At 36.9% G+C, this 13,395-nt stretch overlaps 1 protein-coding gene across 1 annotated transcript in view; it reads left to right on the forward strand.

Moving 5' to 3' along the window:
- Positions 1-766: 766 nt before the first annotated feature.
- The window catches only part of LOC140238800 (forkhead box protein J3-like), a 45,847-nt gene continuing 33,218 nt past the window's right edge, over positions 767-13,395 (forward strand). Inside the window, exons 1-2 of the mRNA XM_072318697.1 lie at positions 767-1,199; positions 5,837-5,911. Of these exons, the coding sequence (XP_072174798.1) occupies positions 840-1,199; positions 5,837-5,911 (435 nt within the window). The 5' untranslated portion in view covers positions 767-839. The remainder of the gene's footprint in view (positions 1,200-5,836; positions 5,912-13,395) is intronic.

Genomic DNA, 13,395 nt, shown 5'->3' on the forward strand with positions numbered 1-13,395 from the left:
ACGATCAGGCCAGGAGATTAGAAAGAAAGAAAAGAAAAGGAGAAGTACCGGTATTCCAGGTTGTGCTGTCTTGATAATAATGTTATCAAGTTAACACTCCAGACTGCAAGGCGAACATAAGATCAACAATATTTTAACGTCTTCTCTTTTGATTTTGGCATTAGCATGGAGCTAATCCATGAATTAGAGCCCCTCCAAATTACGTAAGAGGAGAGGGCAAATGTTGCAGCCCCTTCCCCGCGAACCCCGGAAATTATTGAGTGAGAACTTTTCATTGTTAATGGCATTAACTTCCAGGGGCACTGTTGCCGGTCAGAACCAGTGCTTTCGCCAAATGATGATACGATTTTATCTACGAAAAATATCCCCAAAATTTGCATCAATAAATGTATGATAATATCATGATTCACGCTCTTATTAGCACAAACTAAAACCATCTTTTTAGTTAGTTATGTGTGAATAATTGTTCCTTTTTTAATGATTTAATCTAGCCTTCTAAGCAGTACATCGCGATCGTACATTCGCGCTACGATCCATGCTATGACGTAAGAAGGAAGCCGCTGCCATGGCAGTCTTCGCAGGGGGTCCGGAGCTCGAAAAGTAGTGAAGTGGCGCTACAAGGCTGACGTACTTCCGCACCTGAAATTAGGGCAAAAGTCCGGGTGAAATCTGTTGCGAAAACTGGGTTACACCCCAATTGAGGAAGCATTTTAGTCAAATCTATCGTACTGCTACTCAAATTAGCGAAATTGCGCGTGAATAACGGAGATTATTCGTGAGAGCTAAATTCAGTATTTATGCGCCGAGTGTAATGCGGCTCTTGCAACTAAACAAGCAAGATGGCGGACGCAGACTTGGGCAACAGCCTGACTTCCATGGACTGGCTAGGCCGGCTGAATATACCAGGAGCTTTAAATGGTAATACGCCGAACAGCAAAAATGGACAGGGACAAAATAACTCATTAGACCCGTCAAAAGGTACGATTCCTATGCGAAAATCGCCCAGTTCACCACTGGATACGACCGCGACATGGGACGAACAGCAGCCGGTGAAGGACGGGAAGCCACCGTTCAGCTACGCGAACCTCATCACGTTCGCTATCAACAGCTCGTCGAAAAAGAAAATGACACTGAGCGAAATATATCAGTGGATCTGCGACAACTTTCCGTACTACAGGGATGCCGGGAATGGGTGGAAGGTTTGTATTTAGGATGTCATTGTGCATATATGTTTGATATGAGCTCCATATCTTCCACATGTCTCAGAGAAGAGTTATTTTTACATCAGTGTTCATCACCTGTCAAAATCAAAATGCGAAAAGAAAAAGAAAAAGAAAAGAAGAAGCTAACTAACGTTAATAGTAGGCCGTAAGTAACTTTAACAATAATATGGGCACAAGTTGTATGGTTGTGTCATCTTCATCTTCTTCTCTTTCTCTCTTCTAACTAGCGTACGCCTCAAAAGTGTTGGCATATGTTTTGTCTGTTAGATGTCTAACGTTAGATATCGGTCAATCACTAAGTCATCGGATGGAGAAACAGGAAGAACAATATCTTCAACAAGAAGGGGGTGGCTGACTTAAATGGTGAACGTGTACATACCGTCTTGTCGATAAATCGGATAATGTCACATTTTGATCTGTCCATGTTGTAAACGTATCTATTATACATTCTCCACCTATAAGCGTGTAGCGTAGAAGTGGAATAAAATGCAATAGAATTTTAATGCTGTTACACTGTATTATCTTCTGTCATCAAAATCGGGTCATTCAATTGAAAAACAAAGTTTAATTGAGCATTCATAATTTGACCTGCATTCAGTGACCTTCATTATATGCGTGGTGATTCTAGTGACATGCTGTCCAGTATTTAATAAAAATATGTATGTTCACCCAAAATGTTTTATTTTGGCATAGGCCTATAATAGATTGCTTGTTTGAAGCAGTTTTGGGACAAAGTTATCTCTCATAAAAAGTGTTCTGAAAGATCATATAGTATTTGGGGGCAATGCACAATGGAAACAAAATAAAGTGACATCCCTGAAAAGTACCCTCTATTAGAGTCTTGCCCTGGAAATGCCCCCATAGAGTTTTACTTTATAGTATATATTCAATGCATAGTACAGTGTAGAGACTAGAAATGTTTCAAAAGGGCATTGTACATTGTACCCCACACCAGACCTGCCAATCAGTAATAAGACTATACACCCAGTGGTAGACTGTACTTTTCAAGGAGAAAAGGGTGAATTGCCTTTCGGAGGGTCCAGTGGCAGCTAGATTAAATGTTATTCAATGAGCATTTGATTAAATGCCTTGGTGGTCTTGAAAAAAATGTGGAGATCCGCACACTTGCACATTTCACCATCTCGGTGCTTCACGTTTATTGGGATTGTTTACTCAATCTCTACATTAAATAATACTTCTTGAGTATTCAAGAAACAGTTTGTATGCATCTATCATAAATTGGCATTTGATTAGCTTCAGAAATTTTTATGACCAAGTTTGTATTTTGCATAAAGTTTGCTAAAGGTCTACTAGAATGGAAAGAGTTCCATATGTACATAGTACCCCCCACTATTATCTAGAGTTACATTGACTATGTATGAGCTTACTCTGTTGAAGCCCATGTTATCCTAAGGGACGCCGAGATCAACATTAATCCTCACTGAGTGAACTCTAACCCTAATCCTAAAGCCACCTAAATTTTATCATATTTCTTATACATACATGGTGGGGGGGGGGGGGACATATGGAACTCTTGCCTTTCTGGGAATTTCTGGAAGTATACACATACAGTCTTAACAGAAGCGGATGTTTGATTACATTTTTTTTTTTTTATGTGTGATTGTGAAGGCTTTGTTTAATATCAGGACAAAGCAATTTAATTACAATTTGGGTCAGAAAGTCAGCAGTGAAGAGAAGATGACCAATATTTAAATTTTGATAATCAGAGCTTTGATGCATAAATACAAGAGGTATGTTTTACTTGGTACTTGTATGAAAAAAAAAGTAGATCTGAATTTAGCAGAGTTGAAATCAGATTTTAACAGAGTTGGAATACTGAGGCTACTTGTACTAACGTCTCAATGGGGTGAATCTTATGAGGGAGAGTGACCATATCAATATTTTTTTTTCTTCTAATTTAGTGATACAAGCTCTGCAGAGATACATTTTGTATGTCACTCAACATTTTGATCATTCAAGTGTACATGTACATGCTGTAATGCTTCCGATTTTGTTGCTTTTTTTTTCCAAGTAACAAATTGGGACGTGAACATACAACTGTACAACATACTGTACATTGTAATTTAATGATTGTGTACATTTTACTGTAATTGTATTGATAAGACCATGAAAGCCCTATCCTTCCAAAGATTTCAACATTTCAAAATGTGATTAAAGTTATTAGATACATGACAAGTTCTGACAAGTTGTTGGAGATTATATTTTGGTGGTCTTTGGGAATACAGTAATTTATGGGCTCCTATGAGTAAGCACTAATGTAATATGAACACCAATGACATGATGAATAAGCTGATAAAAGTTATTTGTGATTCATCTACGTGTAAGATCTGCTGGTATGTTTTAAATGTACATGTACCCTATGCATGTTGCTTCCCCCTCCCCCCCCCCCCCCAATCAAGCTAACTCTGTCTTAGATAAGAAATCAAGGATCTTCAGAGCTTTTATTGAGCACTGTGTGGGGCAGTATAACTGATGTTTTCCTCTCCGACTTGTAGAAGTTTTCTTACAGAATGTCTTCACAGACATAAAAAGAGGGTTGGGATTTTTTTTTTTTTTAAAGTGTATGAAATAACTTTTGAAGACTTTTTAAAATCATTGTTAAGTGGTGTCTTTCAGGTAGAGAATTCTGTATTTGTGTAATGGTTGAAGAAAATGCCTTTATTGACAGCACATTTTTTTTTTTCATTATTAGTTAATCAGATATTGTCAGCTTGTTCCTCACATGTCTATACACTGATTGCTGCTCATTGTGTTAAGTGTGGAGAGGAAAAGAGTTGTCTTCACCAAAATACATGGTACACTCATTATGTTACACGTCTGGAAAATGTGTTTTACTATTACCTGTAGACCTATTGTTGACCAGTAACCCAATGAGATGGTTTTCATTTGAGACTTCTCGGCTGTTTTAGCAAAAGCTGCCAATCACATAAACTTGCTAGATGCATAATGTCTACACATTACTTAAATACAAAATGTATTATGCAGTGTGCATGATTAGCAATGTGCATTATAAGGTAAGTTCTGTAAAACCAAGCCATATAAAAACAGCAGACCATGTTTTGAAGAAAGATAGTCTGCATGAGAATGTCATTTTATTACACACATAGTAAGATACTGTGTATCACATTTTGAAACTATTTTATTCATAATATTGTATGTTTCATGACCATGTAATTGTAAATAATGAATTATTACAGTTTCATCACATTTGAATACTTTTTTTGTATGTACCTTGAAAGCCTCGTCCTATTGTCACACTAAAGTCAAAGCTGGATATCATGGTGCATGATATAATGTTATATTCTTATGTTTTATGTATGCTCTTATGTTTTTTATATATATCATCTTACGCAATGCTGCACACTGGCACTGGTCCGAAGGTCCCTGACCACTAAAAATCACTGTTGGACCAGTAACTTTTTCAGGAATGGACCATTAAAAAAAAAACGGAAAAACTGGATACTTTAGTGGTCCGACAGACAGGTCGGACCAGTAGAAAAAAAAAAAATGGGTTAGTGTGCAGCCCTGTCTTTAATGCGACAACTTCTCATTAGCAAAGAAAATTATATTCAGATCATTATCTGCTCTTCTGTTTGTTGATCAAGGGTCTTACTTTTTTAACTGAGACCCCGTTTACAGTGCGAGGCTCGGCCGCGGCTCGGCCCAGCCCCGCTTCAGTGTAAACACGCAAAAGGCCAAATGCGAGGCCAAAATTGGCCTCGCATTTGGCCTCGCTCTGGAGGTGGTCTCGGCCGCGGCCGAGCCGCGGCCGAGCCGCGACCGAGCCCGGCCTTTTCTCAGTGTAAACGTAAACTGGGCCAAATGCGCGGCCAATTTTAGTCTGACTTCCAAACCCTCTGCCTGTATTATTTCGCTGTTGAGGATATTAACCCCCTCAACGTCAAAAACTAGTATAGTTTAAGGTGGTTTTGTCCTGCAGAGGATTTTTTCCTTCGGCAAAGGCCTTTGTCCGAATGGCGACTTTGTCGCCACGGAATTCATTTGGCAAAGGGTCTGAAAACCAGACAATACCAAATTGCATTTGTTTACAAGCAGAGCCCCACTACGACAACATATTGAAAGGTTTGAATCAAAAGCACGGCCGAGCCCGGTAGTGTAAACGGACAAAATTGCGGGGCCCGGCCTCGCAATTGAGGCTGGGCTCGGCCGCGGCTTGGCCGCGGCTTGGCCGCAGTTCAACCCACCCCCACACTGTAAACAGGGTCTAACTTTATAAAAACAAATGATCACTCTTTGTTGCAGTGCATGTCAGGCACAATTACAAACCATATTTCATTTGATAAGTCTATCATCCTTTTACAATTGTATGTAACATTGCAAATTTAAAAAGAATTACATGAAAGCAACAACATTTTCAGACATTTTCAGACAGAAAATTCTTTTCAATCTACCACAGTATTTGGATGGAGCTCTTTGCATTTTTGCACCAGTTTGGACCTGGGAATGTGAATTTTATTGTCTGTACTTTGTTGATGGTGAGAATTATTGCTGTTCATATGACCCATGAAAAGTTAGTGGCTTTCATCTGAAAACAATCTCTTTGCATTTGTTTGTTTGTTTGTTGTTTTCAGAACTCCATCAGACACAATCTATCCCTAAACAAATGTTTCATGAAGGTACCAAGATCAAAAGATGATCCAGGCAAGGTATGTACATCTGTCCTTTCAATTTCAAAAGATATTGTTTTAAATCCGTCATTCCATTCCTTTTCATTATTTTTTGTTGTTAAATGAATTCTAAAATCAGTAAAATGCAGTATCAATGTTGTATGGCTTTTTGTTCATTCAATTTTGTGATCTCTTACACTTAGATAAAAAGGAGACAGATATCAGTGAAATCAGTTGTTGTGCAAGTGCCCTTCTGGTTTTGCAAAGTATATTCTGCATAGATTTAGATGTTTGTCTTTGTTATGGTGAGCCCACTGACTGTAAACATTGATGATATTGGTATGGGGGAACAGTCAATATTTGGGTATACCAGGAAAAAGACCTTTTGATACATGTATACAGGTAAAATGTACGCTAGATCCCAGGAGAGTATTCTAAAATCTGAAGATTAGAAATTGACTTGGAGTTCATGATGCATTCCTTACGGACAGGTGATCTGTGTGTAAATTTACAATTTGATTGGTTGTCACTGTCATTGTATGATATTTGTCAGTCATTTTACCACAGGAAAGGAGGTATAGTGTACATGTCCTTACATACACATGTCAGAAGAGATGTCTGGACTGGCATGCATTTACTTTGAAAACAGGACTGATGTACAGATTTGAAAAAAAAAAATGGAATATTCAAAAGAGCTTTGAATCTTAACATTCATATGTGGTGATGCTGCATGAGATCAGACAAGTTGTTATGCAAATGTGATATAAAAGTTGCAATGTGTTGATGAAACAGATGTTAGGTGGAGAAATACATTTGAAGAAAACAGGTGAAATGCATTCAATAAAGCCACCAGGCTCAAAAAGAAATTTTTGTTACTGTAAATATGCCTGGAAGGTGGGTGCTATACCTTTAATTAATTGTTCACATGAAGCAGAAAGAAAATCATTTCGTTCCTTGATGTGCATGAAATCATTTTTATTCAATCCTAAATATATCTCGATCACTGCATGGCCTTGGTGTCGTCATGGCGTGTCTATCTGCTTAGAATCACAGTTATTCAGTGAGGAGAGCTTTGTTGACATATGTAGGGTTCTATCAAGTTTTTCAGTGTTTGTACAGCTATGTGTACTCCTGGTAGTTGCATAACCCCAGTCTAATCCTCCATGTTCACAAACACGTTATGATCACAAAGATCAATACTGGAACTCTATTGGCTTCCACTTGATACCCAGGTGTAACAATCATTGCTGTGAATGGCTTTTGCTGATGGAAGATGTATTGTCATTCAGACGTATTGTTTCAGTATGAATTCCTCGTGTTGTTTTTGAGTGATACTGATCCATTAACAATACAACCAATTAGTGCCAGAATCACTTTATTAGACTCCTGATACTTGGGATGTTCATTATAGTTAACACAGAATCTCATGGTTTGCAATTGTTTTTAAAGAGTGCTGATTCCAGAACAGATTCAAAGCAGAGTTTGTTGCTGTACCTGTTATTACATTTTTCCTTACTTATGACTAGTCCTTAATATCTGGTGGTGATGTGTTATATTATCCTGAAGGTTGAGTGTGTGGTCATTCACATTCTTTCTAATTTTCTATTTTTGAAATATTGTCCATTGGTGGTCTCATGATCAGACTACAAATACCAGAGCCCTGTTGCATGAAAAGATGCGATTAAACATAAGTCGCAAAAATCAAACATATCAGCCAATCAGAATTGAGTATTCAGTGACTTACATTTGATTTTCTGACTGTACGTTTGATCTCAACTTTTATGCAACAGGGCTGAGAGTACTGATTATTGACCTTACACATGGTTACGTGTTCATCATCTACTGAATACCAGGGAGGTGGGCTTCCCACCTCCCTGTGAATACAGTGTATTTTGCCGTACAATGTATCAGAAGTGACTTCCAGCCTAAGATGTGTAACCAGCAAATCAGTCTTCCTGTTCTAGCTAGGGAATATGTTACAACTTAAAATCAATATTGTTTGCCGTTCTTCCTGTTTATACAAATATAACAACCTAGCTGAAATCAGCATATTTACGCTTTGCCTTTGTTCAAATGGCACAAGTTCTGGCAATAATGAGAGACTGTGTGTACACAGGATTGTATGTCAATGGAATATGGACAGTTTTAGGTGCTTCAGTCTTGGATGAAAATAATGGCATCATTATTATGTTCATCTGCACACACTTACATTGTATACAGTGTAGCTTATAATCAGAGACTTTGTACTTCTACTTCAGGTTGTAAATCAATTTGTTAGTCATACTCGGTAATTCACACAAGATACAGATAGTCTACAGAGATAGCAAGATTATGCTGGTACATCGTTGAACATAAATGTACAGCTTATACAAAAACATATCACTGAGTGTGAATGTTTAATGTGCAGTATATTAGCAGTGAAGCATATGAAATATATAATATACAACTTGTGTCGTTATTTTGCAGAAAGAGTATTGTACATATAATGGCTGTTGAGTGTGCCTGCTCTTTCATTGCGAAGTGGCTTAGTACTGTACTGACTGTGCAATGCTAGACAGTAGGCTGCCACTGCCAGGCAGGGTACACTTGTATATCGTACACTGTAATCCCCAGAGGAATAGACCATGGCCCTATGACCATATTACACATGACCTTTGATTCCTGCGACAAGATTTCTGTTTTTGATCAAGAGTGCAAGCTTTCCTGTCCTTTCCTGTGTGAGAAAGAAAGTCTAAAGTGGCTTGTGGCTAGTGCACAGTGGATAGGGCTGTACACTGCACATTGCACATGGATACAAGGACAGCCAGCACTAGACCCATGTCTTTTCCTTTTTCAAGGTCTTACATTTCAGCTGATTTTTTTTTTTCAATCATTGGCTGCCATTTATTAAAAAGAAAAAAGAAAAAACAATTATTGCAACATTCAGGAAAAATACTGTTTTGCATCAAGATTTAATTGCTAAGATTTAACATGTCAGTTATTTTTACACTTTCCACAAGATTAGTGATCAGTCTGTATGTGTGTGTGTGTGTACGATGTATGTGTGTGCGTGTAATTATGTCTTGAGCGAACTTTCAGATGTCAGCATAACAACAACGACCAAAAAAAAAGAATTAAAAATGGATGCATTCATGTACAGTGTACGCATTGTACATATTGTTGTATTAATTTTTAAACCAAAGCCAACTTGAACACGAAGTGGAGTTCACATCCGCAATTAGGCTTCAAATATATTTGGTCAAAGCCTTCTTTTTCACCCATAAAGTTTCACCTCCTTTTTAAATGATTTAGAAAGGGGGCTAATTAAGCTTTGCAGCATTTTTAGTAAGGTGTTTAGTAGGTCAATGTTTCCAAGCCATATGACTTCTAGTTCTATGGATAATATGAAATTATTCTTCTGTTCAATTCAAATCTCTTTTAGAAATTGCTGCACTGGCAAATCATTATCAATATAGATATTGTTATGCAGTGTATACATGAAGGTAAGTGATGTACATGTCGTATACAAAAAGTTAATGCAAGCATTGAATATTGTTACGAAAGAGGGGGGAATTTTATTTCAAAGCTTGACTTCCTGACGTTGTCTGGTGCCAACATGCCTGCTCTCTGAAGGCAGCACTTTAGAGTGTACAGTGTATGTCATCCATATTCCTGTTTTTTTAATATCTTTCTATCTTTTTGTTGACAGTGCATCGGTGCAGAGTGTATACAGGCTGTGCTTGTACTTGATGTGTTGTTTTGTTCCCTATCCAATTACTCATCCACTCAAGGCAGTGGTTTCGCACAAGGACAGTACATATTTATGTAGTTTTCTTGTGTGTGCAGTGTATGGCATAGATAGCTGACACAAATATGTACAGTATGCAGTGTACACGTACATTGTAGATTGCACAGGGAAGAATACAGTTTGTAACCGAATAGTCATTTCACTTCCTTTTCTATGGAGTCCTTGCAACATATTTCCTCATAGAAACCTTTTCTCGTGAATGTGCACAGTACCATGTTTATCGTACACTGTATGCTTTGAGGTAACGTTGTAATGCAAGAAATTAAACAGTTCAGTAAAGACTGGTTTAACTTGTCCAAAACTAATGTGTGTAGGCCTACGCTGTACAGTAGGCCCTATATAAGACTGTAAACATTGATGTACAGCATAATGTGTGATTTGAAGCATTCTTATTATGCATATAACAGCATAATGTGTGATTTGAAGCATTCTTATTATGCATATAACAGCATAATGTGTGATTTGAAGCATTCTTATTATGCATATAATTTTATAAGAATAACTTTTTAATAATAAGCAAACAGACAAGAGTTGATTTGAACGTTGATTATATTATAGAATGAATATATGCACATGAAGTTCATAATTTCAACCGTGCAAATATGTCATTATAATCTGGTCGCATTTTATTTCAATAACAACCTTTCAAAAAGATATCTATAATGTTATACACTGTAGACACAGTATGTGTCATATGACAGATGGGATATTACCTGTACAGCAATTAATGTGCAACAATAAAGGCACCAAATGAAAGCAATGGACAGAACTTTGTACATACGTAGTTTATATCGTAGGTAATTTAAACAAATTAGGATCCTGCTATTTAATATGACTGTTTGAATGCCAGGTCTCTCGCTTGGAGGAAATGTTGGTACATAAAATTTTGCATGTGTGTCCAGTGTGTCTTAGGAAATTAAAGGAAATTAAAACAACAACACACACACATCCTTCAAATTTTCATCAATGTCCTGCCCACTTGAGGCAGTGTTTTTAAAGGGATAGTACAGTTTTGGTGGAGATGAGAATTGGGCTTTTAACTTTTTGCGAGATACCAAGAAAACACTTATGAAATAGTACAGAGCATACCATTTAAAGAGACTGAATTCAAAGTTTATTGGATGAAAATCGGGTTTGGAATGACTGAAACATCTAAAAGCAAAGTAAAACAAAGCGATTGGAAAATAGTGTGCGTCCCACACTTATTAGAATCGCTCTGTTTTGGATATCTCAGCCATTTCAAAACCAATTTTCATCAAATAAACATTGAATTCCTCATGGAATTACATGCTCTTTCATATTTCATAAGAGGTTTCTCATTATCTCAACAAAAAATGTTAGAAACCTGAAATTAGGTCTCAACCAAAACTATACAATCCCTTTAAACTTGTCCAACTCATCGTTGGACAAGTTACTGTATAGGCTACATGTACGTAGGTAGCAAGTCTAATTTTTCACAAATCGGAACTGGAGTACAACAGTGGGCTGAGAAATCGGGATGTGTGTGCATCCATTCATTCAGTACATGTAGGTGCACCAAGACTTGGGCCTACTTTCCTGTATTGTTGTCACAAAAATGGGGCCCTTGCCAGAGTGCCCATTCTAGCAGTAGCAAGTGGGTAGAATGCTAAAAGTCTGTAATGGCGTGTTCATTGGGGTTTACTGCTGCCATTCAAAGTTACTGTTTTGCAAGTACAGTGCATGTCCAGAGTATTACTGTACTATATTTGTTTTCAACAATTTGTTGTAGAAGTTTTAATGTTGAAATTGGAGTTTGTAATTCTCATTCCCTCTCTCCATGAGGTTTTATAAATCGAATTTTGAAAGTACTACATGTACAGTGTAGGTGGACTGCTAAGTTAACAGTGCCTGGAACAACTACGTTAGACAGTATTTTTCACTGTGTGATGTATCGCATTGAAAAGTAGGATGACATTTTAATATACTAATGATGTACGTAACTGTGTTGACTTCCTTGGGCTCAAATTGTTAGGATTGGAATATGACACAAATTTTAATTCCCTCGCATTGATGGTTAAGATATACATGTACTGTAAGTGGATTATTCTTAACATGGAATATTTCTCTGTGTGAAAATCTAACACAAATATCTGGTAAAGTGTTATTTTACAGCAAATTGGTAAAATATTCTCATTTCAACAGTATACACAACAAATGTTCTCTGAAATTAGTTTTGAACAAAATTGCTTTGGATTCAATATCATTTATTTACCCCCCCCCCCCTCCCCCCGCTCCAAAAACAACAACAACAAACAAAAAGGTACTACGCATTGATATTACAGGACAGGAAATTATTATAAAGAATAACTTCTAATGCTCTGAAGAAAAAAAAAAGTTTTGTCTTCTTTTTCCAATACATTCAACTGTACTGAATGCCTCAATTATAATCTAAGTGGGAAAATGTTTAAGGCCCGTTTCACGGTTAGGCGCCACTTTTTGTCAACCTAGGGGTCAAAATTTCAAGTTCTCTTTAAGAGATGGAATGTCTTGATTTTTTATTCCCAAGAATGTGAATTTAATGGAAAATGTAATGCCAGAGCTTAATTATTATTACAATATCTGATATTATGAATGGTTCTATAGGAGATGAAGGTAATTTTGCTGAAAGATAACACTATGATACCATGGACAGAGCTGACACACTATGTGTCCAACAGGTAATTTAATACTGTAACATGATTAAGTGATATTTAAGCAAACTCTGAGCCAGATTTTGTGTTCTTATTTGGATTTATTGGAAAATTGTACCGCTTTGAAGGAAAAATATGGTGTGAAATAGAGTAAATGACTTCAAAAAGTTTCTCTTGTTTTACACTTCCTCATTCAGGATGTGTAATATTTCATGGAGATAATGCTTATGTTGGGGGACATACACACACCTAATATTAACATTGTGAGTGTCCAACTTTTACATTTAAAATTTCAGCTGGAGGATGTGGTGGATGTGACAAAAACAGATGTGAACGGACATTTTACACCTTGAGCAATAAATAAAAGAAATAAGCCAAGTGATTACCCAATGAACAGTCAGCACAAGTCAGTTTACACTTTTAGAAGAAACAAATTATGTTTCACAAGAAAGCTTTTTTTTTTTTTTTTTGTCAGCATAAATGATATCAGTAATATCCAACACGGTGGATGTGACATGTGAACGGAACACCCATTTCCTTATTTTTTTTCCCTGCACACCTTGCATTGCAACCAATGATTATAATGCATGCAGTACCATCAAGAATGCTGTATTCTTTAAGAACAAGTCACTGCTGACAAGGTTCCATGTCCTGTAAAAGTTATGAATGCCTGAAATTCCTTATAAGTGGTGGATGTGACGGATTGGAGATGTGAACGGACATTTTTACTCTTCTTCAATCTATACTTAATAGTGATAGCTGAAATCATTACTAACAATTCTATTGGCTCACATGCACTGAATGACCAAAGTATTTTTTAGGTCTTTTTGCAGACATATGTACACTATTAATTGTACAGTTCACTTAATTTTCTTAGAGTAAATTGGATCCAACACAGGGGATGTGATGCCAAAATTGTGAACAGAATTCCCAATTTTAATCTTTCTTTATCATAAACTGGTAACAGTAATCCTACTTGGAAGAACCACATAGAAAAACCACATTTTAGAATGCAAATCACTGCTCACAAGGGTCCACATACAGTTGTATTCTCAAGTTTCAATGTATGAATGCCTGAAACTCCT

Source organism: Diadema setosum, chromosome 15 (assembly GCF_964275005.1).
Source record: "Diadema setosum chromosome 15, eeDiaSeto1, whole genome shotgun sequence".
In the NCBI taxonomy this organism is placed as follows: domain Eukaryota; kingdom Metazoa; phylum Echinodermata; class Echinoidea; order Diadematoida; family Diadematidae; genus Diadema; species Diadema setosum.